The sequence below is a fragment of the Platalea leucorodia genome (assembly GCF_965183815.1).
Source record: "Platalea leucorodia genome assembly, chromosome: 13".
In the NCBI taxonomy this organism is placed as follows: Eukaryota; Metazoa; Chordata; class Aves; order Pelecaniformes; family Threskiornithidae; genus Platalea; species Platalea leucorodia.
Window position 1 is genome coordinate 16,364,544 of NC_138835.1, and position 9,202 is coordinate 16,373,745.

At 69.6% G+C, this 9,202-nt stretch overlaps 1 protein-coding gene across 1 annotated transcript; it reads left to right on the top strand.

Moving 5' to 3' along the window:
* Positions 1-155: 155 nt before the first annotated feature.
* Positions 156-3,034, top strand: TCF15 (transcription factor 15). Its single transcript, XM_082325614.1, has 2 exons — positions 156-764; positions 2,590-3,034. Exons 1-2 carry the CDS (start codon positions 288-290, stop codon positions 2,662-2,664), a joined length of 552 nt encoding a protein of 183 aa, XP_082181740.1. The 5' UTR covers positions 156-287; the 3' UTR covers positions 2,665-3,034.
* Positions 3,035-9,202: the final 6,168 nt, after the last annotated feature.

Consider the following 9,202-nt stretch of genomic DNA (forward strand, 5'->3'; position numbering starts at 1 on the left):
GTGGCCGGAGCCAGCGCTGGCTCCCGCGGGCTGGGGCGAGGACGCTGGCCGCTGGCCGGCGGCTCGGGGGGCCGGCTGGGGGTGGGCTCCGGCGCCAGCCCCTCCCCGGCCGTATAAATCCCGATTCCCCCCGCAGACAGTCGTCCCAGCCCCGCTCGGCCGCCGGAGCGGAGCAGCAGCGGGAAGGCGTCCGGAGCCGGCCGTCGCAGCCGTGCCGGCGGGGGAAGGCTCCCCGCAGCCCGGGGGGTCCCCCCAGCAGGGCCGGGGGCGCGGGCGGGTGCCACGCCATGGCCTTCACCATGCTGCGCCCCGTGGCCGCCCGTGTGCTCTACCCCGACCTCAGCATCCTCTCGGAGGACGAGGAGAACCGGAGCGAGAGCGACACGTCGGACCAGTCGTTCGGCTGCTGCGAGGGCGCCGAGGCTCGCCGCAAGCTGCCACGGAAACCGGGGCCGATGGTGATGGTGAAGCAGAGGCAGGCGGCCAACGCGCGGGAGCGGGACCGGACCCAGAGCGTCAACACGGCCTTCACCGCCCTGCGGACCCTCATCCCCACCGAGCCGGTGGATCGGAAGCTGTCCAAGATCGAGACCCTCCGCCTGGCCTCCAGTTACATCTCCCACCTGGCCAACGTGCTGCTGCTGGGCGAGGGCTGCGAGGATGGGCAGCCCTGCTTCAGTGCCATCTACGGGGCCAAGGGCGACCTGGACAGCAAGCAGCCCCGCAGCATCTGCACCTTCTGCCTCAGCAACCAGCGGAAAGGGGTGAGCGGGGCGGTGGGATGGGGGCAGCAGCCCCTGCCTGGGCTGAGCGGGGCAGGAGGCTCGGCACGTCCCCACGAGAACCACAGGCTCTGACTCCAGCCCCCGCTGGAGTTTTTGGCTGCTCCCGGCCAAATCCTGCTCGTAGCCGCACGCCCACAGCTCCCGCTCGCGTCAGAGGGCCGGGCTGCTCCCCCACGTCCGTCCGGGCCGGGAGGTCTCGGGGGGTTAAACAGTCACCCCCGTGCTGGGGGCACTTGGCTGCCCCGGGGGCAGAATTCAGAGCTCGCAGGCTGACCCCATCCCCGTCCCAGACCCCATCCCTGTCCCGGACCCCATCCTCATCCCAGACCCCATCCCCGACCCCGCCAGCCCCCCGGGCACTGCGGCAGGGCTGTCCCAGGCAGCACCCTGACACGATGGAGACAGGCAGGGCACGGCAGATGCCCCGCGCGGGGGGCCGGGCAGCGCTCCCCATCCCGTGGCCCCGCTCAGGGTCTGCTGGTGGTGCCAGCATGGCTCCCACCTGGGGCGGGGGGGCTGAGCTGGGGACCCCTGCTCTGCCCTGCCCTGCCTGGCTGGCTGACGCCCCCCAGCACCCTGCAGCTCGGGGGGGCACTTTTCCCGTGGTGACCCCATCCCGCTGCCCACGCCAGGGTCCTGGGTGCCCCTGCTCTGGGGTGGGCCGTGCAGGATGCAGGGCGAGGGGCTGACAGCTTCCCAGCCCATGGGCACCCCCAGGCAGGGCCGCGGGCAGGGGCTGCCGGACCCGCCACCATCCCCACGAGACCCCCGAGCCGTCCCATGTGCGACCTCGAGCAGCGTGGCCATGGGGCGCACTCCAGCCCTCGCAGCTCTTTCGGTTTCTGCTGCTTCATTTTTAATTGCTCCTCCTGCTCCCGTTCCCTCCCTTGCTGGCCGAACTCTGCAGCCTCCCTGGCCCTCCCCAGGGACCCCCAGCGCCGGTCCTTGGCAGAGTTGGCCCCGGCTGGGACCCCCTGGCCAGGGCTGGGCTGTGTCCCTGGGCTGTTCCCCGGGGCCGGAGCTGGGGGGCTGGCACGGTGCTGGATCCCCCAGGGGACCTCGCGGAGGCACCGGGGCTGGGAGCTCCTGCGGCACCCAGGACCCTGGGGGCAACGGCAGGAGCTGGGCCGGGACACAGCTCTGTGCCTTCTGGCTCTGGGGCTGGGCTGCAAGGGGCTGTACTGGGCTGGAAATGGGCTGGGCTAGAAATGGGCTGTACTGGGCTGGAAATGAGCTGTACTGGGCCATGCTGGGCTGCGCTAGGCTGGAAATGGGTTGGGCTGGGCTGGAAATGGGCTGGGCTGGAAATGGGCTGTCCTGGGCTCTGCTGAGCAATGCTGGGTTATACTGGGCTGTTCTGGGCTAGACCTGGGCTATGATGGTCTCTTCTGGGTTATACTGGGTGGTGCTGGGCTGAAGTTATGCTGAACCTCCTCATCCCCAGCAGGGCTGTGGGTCTGTCTGGGGCTGTGGGTCTGTCCCGGGGTGGCACCAGCCCTGCCCGCAGGTCTGAGTGTGGTGGCACTGAGCAGCCGTGGGGGCTGTGTCCCTATAGGATGATGGGGCCGCGGGTGGTGCCCCTGCAGCAGCCACCCCACAGCCGCCTACCCAGCCGCTCACCAGGCACAGTCCTGTCTGTCTGTCTGTCCTGGGCAGCGCTGAGCCGTCCCAGGACCGGGGCACTGGCCATTTCAGGGCAGCTCCTCCATGTAGACCCAGCGTAGGGCAGCGGTGGGCAGGAGTGGGGCACCCCCCAGCCGGGGCACCCCCCAGTGCCTGCAGCTCTCCCCTCCTCTCTCCACAGGGCGGCCGGAGGGACCTTGGGGGCAACTGCCTGAAGGTGCGGGGGGTGACCCCCCTGCGAGTGTCACGGAGATGAGCCGGGGTCCGGCAGCACCCGCCTGAGACAGCGGCAGAGCCGGCCGGAGCCCACGCACGCCAGCCCCAGAGACTGGAGCGGGGAGGGAGGGAGCTGCCTGCCCGAGGCGGCGGCAGCCGCTGAGCCCCAGGGCCACGGGCTGGGACCGCACCGACACCGGCCCCGGAGCCGGCAGCGGGATGGGAGGACGCTCCCGTGGCCGAGGCTGCCCGCGCAGGGCAGGGCCGGGGAGGGGGGTCCCCGCGCCCCGGGGCTGGACTGGAAGGGGCCCGTGTGCGGCCGGCGTCGAGGGGGGGACGGTGTTGTGGCCCCGCGGGCGCTGGTTGTGCACATGCAGCCGCTTGGAAAATAAACCTTATTTTTCTGATGGGCCAGTGCCTGCCTGCCGCCCCGGTGTGGGGCAAGGTGGGGAGCACATGGGGTCCTCAAGATGGCCCCGGCCCCCTGCCCTGTGCCCACCGCTGCTCTGTGCCGCTGAAGCCAGCACGACCGTCCTGGCTCTCCCCATGGGTGCGCTTGAGGGCCCCAGTGGGATCCACGTGGGGCGAGACCCCGGGCACACGCTGTCCTCGCGTCCCCAGGCCCTGCCGACAGCTTTGGCCCTGCAAGGGCTGTGGGAGCCCCGACGTGGTCTGCGCTGTGCCGTGCCGCGGGATGGGGACAGCGCTGCCAGCCCCGTGCCGCAGCCACGAGCGCCTGGGCGGTGGGTCGGGGTTGGTGTCACTGCTTTTGTGCCTTCCCCTCCGCCTGGTACATCGTGACTGCCACGGCTGCCACCGCCACCGCGACTGCCACCACCACCGCAACTGCCACCACCACCGCGACTGCCACCATCAGCATGACCGCCACCAGCACCATGACTGTCCCTACCACTGTGACTGCCAGCACTGCTGTGACTGCCACCACCGCCGTGACTGTCACCACCGCCGCCGTGACTGTCACCACCACCACCACCGTGACCGTCACCGCCACCACGACGGCCGCGCACGGCGGGGCTGAGGCAGCAGCACCTGCGTGGGGTCAGGTGGGGACGCAGGGGGTTCCCAGGCCGGGTCCCCCCTCGGGACCCTGCTCGGGGGGGCCGGGCAGGCCTGGGCGGCCGGGAGCGCCGAGCCTGGGAAAGGTGCCGTGCCGGGGCCCGCAGCTCCCAGGGGCCGGTACGTCCCGCGGAGCAGAGGCAGCTGCGGCTGGGGCGGCCGGGGGCTCCGGGGGCAACCCCCCGTCTCCCTGGGGTGCTGGAGCCAGCAGGGAGCAGGGGGAACGCCCTGGGGGTCCCACAGGAGCCTCCCCCAGCCTGCCCCGGGGAGGGGGCGAAGGCGGGAGCCCAGCGGCACCTTTCGGCCCCCCGTTCGGCCGGGGCGAGCCTGCCCCGGGCTCCCTCCCCCCGGGTTTGATTTATGGAGCTGACAGCGCGGCGCAGCTGTGAGAGCTGGTCCCAGGCAGGGACCAGGGTGGGTGGGAGAGGTTTGTTCTCAGCGTGGCTAATGTGTCCCAGACCCCAATAAACAGCCGTGAGATTCTCCAAACAGCCCGGGACACAGAATCCCTGCCCTCGGGTTTGTCGGGGGGCAGGGGCGGCGGGGAGGGGGCTGCGCTCTGCAAACAGCCCAACCCGCAGATGAAAGGGGACCGGCGCCTTGAAGCGGCAGCTCCGGCATCCCCGGGGGCCAGCGAGGGCTGGTGGTCCCAGTGCTGGGGGCACAGCAGGTCCCAGCACTGAGTGCATGGGTCCCAGTGCGTCCCAGCCGCCGGGTCGTGCGTCCCAGGGCTAAGCATGAGTGTCCCAGCACGTCCCAGTGCCAGCAACCAGGGCTCCAGCAAGCTCCAATGTAAAGGCCATGGGTCCCAGTAAGTCCCAGTGCAGGAGCAGTGCACCCAGTATATCCCAGTGCCAGGGACTAGGGCCCCAGCAAGCCCCAATGTAAAGGCCATGGATCCCAGAATGTCCCAGTGCAGGAGCTGTGGAATCCAGCACGTCCCAGTGCTGGGGTCATGGGTCCCAGCACATCCCAGTGCCAGCGACTAGGGCCCCAGCAAGCTCCAACATAACAGTCATGGGTCCCAGTATGTCCCCGTGCAGAAGCTGTGCACCCAGTATGTCCCAGTGCTGGGACTGTGGAATCCAGCACATCCCAATGCTGGGGCTGCACATCCCAGCATGTCCCAGTGCCAAGCCCACGGGTCCCAACACATCCCAGTGCCAGCGACCAGGGCCCCTGCAAGCCCCAGCATAACAACCATGGGTCCCAGTTAAGTCCCAGTGCTGGCGCTGTGCACCCAGTATGTCCCAGTGCTGGGGCTGTGGATCCCAGCATGTCCCAGCAATGGGGCCATGGGTCCCAGCACGTCCCAGTGCCAATCCCATGGGTCCCAACATGTGCCGGTGCCAATCCCGTGGGTCCCAGTACATTCCAGCCCCTCCCAGCACCGCGAGAGGGAAACGGTGACTCAGAGGCGCCGGAGGCTGCCGGGCCGGTGGGAGCCGAGCGCCCCTTTGCCCCGTGCTGGGCGAGCGCCGTGGCCACCACAGCCCATCGCCCGCGGATGCTCCCGGCTCCCCGGCTGCCGCAGCCCCGCGCCGAGCCCAGCCGCGCTGCCTCTCTCGCGCTCCCCTCCCATCCTCTCCCCTTCCTGCGTGCGGACACCCTTGGAAAGGCTCTTGGCCGCTTTCTCTGAGACAGGAAGGTGTCCCCGAGTCTCAGGAAGGAAAAACACTCAGTGCTGAACCCACAAAGACCGTCTCCGAGGGGCCGGGGCTGGAGAGGCTCCAGGCCTGACATCACCTGGGAACTGGAACCAGAACCGCAGCTGCACTCCGCGCCTGGTATTTTTTTCTTTAACTTGTGTTTTTAAACTTTCTTTTTATAGATTTTTTTTTCCCCTTTCCCTTCTCCATTCCCCTCCCAAATATTTCAGCCTCTCCGCAGTTTAACCTTGCCAGGCCAGCGAGGCTGGAATGCAGCAGGGCTGCACCCGCAGCCGGAGCCCGGCGGTGCCGAGAGCCGCCGCACTGGTGGGGTGGCCGAGGCTGGGTCCAGCCGGGCAGGAGCTGCCGGAGCCCTGGGCAGGCGGGCAGGGGTCTTGGGCAGGGGCTCGCTCCCTGCTGATGGGGGGCCAGGACCCCACAGCCCCCGGCACCGCTGTGCACCAGGGCCGGTGGAAAGGGACTCGTGGCCTCGTGGGGACCCGGCAGGGCCCGGGCAGGCACGGGGGCGTGGGAGGATGGAGCCACCATGGCAGAGGGCTCTGGCAGAGCCTGCGGTCGGTGGGCAGCACTGCTCTCCCAACCCACGGCCCCTGGGATGGGGCAGTGGGGTCAAGCCGTGTCCGAGCCTGAGCCTGAGCCTGAGCCTGAGCCTGAGCCTGTGCCAGCCGAGCAAGCAGAGCCGGCCAGGGATGTGGGACATGAAGGCAGGTTTCAGCCCCGGGATCCAGCCCTCCTCACGCCTCGTCCTTTGGCAACACCTTTGGGTGCTGCCTGCCCCCCTCCAGCTCCTCCCGGAGCAGGGGCTCAGGGCAAAGATCCCAACGTGTCCTGCACCGGCACCAGAGCGCTCAGCCGCTGGCTGCCCGGGAAACCTCTCTGTTGCAGTGACCGCAGCGATCGACGGAGCATCACAGGTCACCCCCAGCCCTGTCGGACCTGGGGGCAAACGGCTGTGAAGCAACCCCCAAGGTCTAGATGGCAGCAGGTGGGGACATGGGGACAGAGGGACAGAGGGACAGGGGGACAGAGGGACAGGGGGACAGGGCTCTGCTGCCCAGGGCAGGGCAGGGGGAAGGACCGGGGAAGGATGGGCACACCAAGGGCTGGGATAGGATGGGGTGAATGGGGTGGGATGGGATGGGATGGGATGGGATGGGATGGGATGGGATGGGATGGGATGGGACGGGATGGGACGGGACGGGACAGGCAGACCAGGTGTCAGTGTGATGGCCCCCGCGCTGGGGCGCTGGGCAGCCCCTGCCTCCCCGTGCCGGCAGACACAGACCGTACTTGACCCTGCCGTCACCCTGCCAGGGTCCCTGGGGAAGGAACGGGGCAAAGGCTCTGCTTGAGACCCCCAGGACACCCGCCAGCTCCTCGCCACCCCACCAGGGCCAGCAGTGACCCTGCAGCCGCTGAGCCCCACGCCAAGCACTCCGTGGGCACCCGCACTGCCAGGCACCCCGCTGCCACCACCCCACTGCGTCCCCCCGTGCACCAGACCCCTCGGAGCTGCTCGCTCTGCCAGGACCCCGTGCCAGCCACGGTCCCCAGGGACGCGGGCCCCGGCGGCAGGGACAGGGTGTGAAGCCGCGGCGCGGGGTGAACGCCAGGTTAATCTCCCGCTGGAGCTTCCCTCCACAAACAATAAGACAATGCCCGGCCGGGGGCCGCCTGCGTAACCAGCGGTGCGGAGGGGAAGTTGTAATATTTGGATTTAGCACTCAGTAAATTAAGGAAGAAAAAGGAAAAAGCGCTGGGGGTAATCAGAGCAGGGCTGGCCCCGTGCCCTGCCCCATGGCCAGCAGCCCCAGGGGGCTCAGCCCGGCCTGGGGATGGCCACTGAGCAGGGCCAGCGTCCCCGAGAGCCAGCGTGGCCGGGCACGGCTGGGAGAGGGAGATGTCCCCGAGAGTTGGGCACGTCCCCGCCACAGGGACGCACAGCCCGGACGGTCGAGGCTCGGGCGCTCAGCAGGCCTGCAGGCAGCGCTTGCAGCAAACAGCATCTCCTGCGACACCAGAAAAGGGATCTGGGCCAGGAGTTTATTTTAATCCAGACCTGCTCATGCTCATGGGAAATAAAATCCTGTTTCTACAGCTGGGGTGGCCGGGCAGGAGAAGGCCCCGGGGGGACGGTCACCTCCAGCTGACAGCGGTTGGGGTGGCAGGGGGTGACAAGCGAGGGGGCTCTCCCCAAGGTGCCTCCCCTGCGCGGGGCCGTGCAGCGTGAGGGGCCCCTCTGAGCGGGTGCGGGGGGCCGCGGGCACCGCAGCTCCCAGGAGGCGTTGGGGATCGGCGCTGGGGACGGGGTGTCTGGGAGCAGGGGCTGAGCCCCATCCTGCCACAGCACAGCCCCTTCCCCAGCACGAGCGGGTGCCCGCGGCAGGGACAGCTCTACAAGGCTGGGCTTAACCCCTCCGAAACGTGGCGGGGGTCTGGGCTGCCTTCCCACCCTCCGGCAACCCCGCTCCCCGCCGGGGCAGCCCTCTGCCTGCTCTGACCCCATCGGGGTGAGCAGGGCAGGGGGACGTGCGGAGCCTGGGGGTAACGGCTGGGGGGTGCGGGGCTGGACCCCACCCTGAGGGGGCTGAACCAGGGGCTCAGGAAGGCTCCGGCCACCCCCTGTGCCCGGGGCAGAGGCGTCCCCGCATTGGGGACCCCGGGGTGGGGGTCCGGTGCAGAGCTGGCAGAGGGCTGGGACAGGTGGGGGAGAGGTGACTGTCGGGCGGCAGCAGGCAGCGGCACGGGAAGGCCTTCGGCACGCAGCCGGGCGCCGGGAGCCCATTTCCCCACAACAGGGGCCGTTATCAGCAGCGAATACTCGGAGCGGTCCCGGGGGGACCTCCAGCCCTTCCCCTCCACCTACCCCACCGCTCTCCCGCTCCGGCCCACGTCAATGCCGCCGCGAAGGTGTCGGAACAATCGCCTGACAAAGAGCTATTTTTAGGGGCCGGGGCTCGGAGCGAGGATACGGCCCGGCCGCTGACAATGGGGGGAAGGGGGCCGGGCTTCCCCCGTGACCACTCGGCAGCAGAAGGACCTGTAAGATTTCCTCGATGACCCAGGCCCGTACAATACAAGGAAAGCGCAAGAGGGAGATACCCCCGCCAAGACGAGCTGCTCCTTTACCTAATGGGAGTGACCCGGGGTGAGGGGCTGTGAGATTCGGGCCAGCGGCCTCCCGTGGGGGAGACTCCCACACCGGGAGGGAAGCGGGGTGAAGCGTGGCCGTGCTTGGCTCTCCATGAGGCCGTGGCTGGCGGGGGCCAGGCTGGCTCCTGGCTGCTTGTGCCACACACCCAGGGGCTCCGGGCACGGGGGGCTCTGGGTATGGGGGGCTCCGGGGGGTTCGGACGCGGCTCAGCACAAACCCCTGTCCTGGCTGACAGCTCCGGGTGGGCTGCAGCGCTTGGCCAGAGCCCGGCCGCGGTGGCAGGGCAGCGACCAGCCCAGGGCTGCGTGGGTGCCGTGAACTGGGGCGCAGCCCTGCCCTGCTCGGGGGCTCCGGGCGGTTTTGGGGGAAGCGGCGGAGGGGCCGGGGCTGTGCCTCTGCCTTTCCTCCTCCCCCGGGCTCAGCCTGCGACAGAGGGCTCAGTGTGCGACCTGCTTTGGCCAACCCTCGGGGGTAAAGCTGATCTCCCGGGCTGCACGACAGGAAATTGGGGCTAAAACCACGAAAAGCAGCGAGCGAAGGTCACCGGGCCCTGGAAGGGGTCAGGGCCCAGCCCAGCCCCGCGGCCCTGCTCGCACTGCGGGGGTCACAGCCCCTTCCCGCAGCCCCTGCGGCTCGGGGATCCCCCGCTGCGGGGCAGTCCGGGGCCCCCGCCGGTC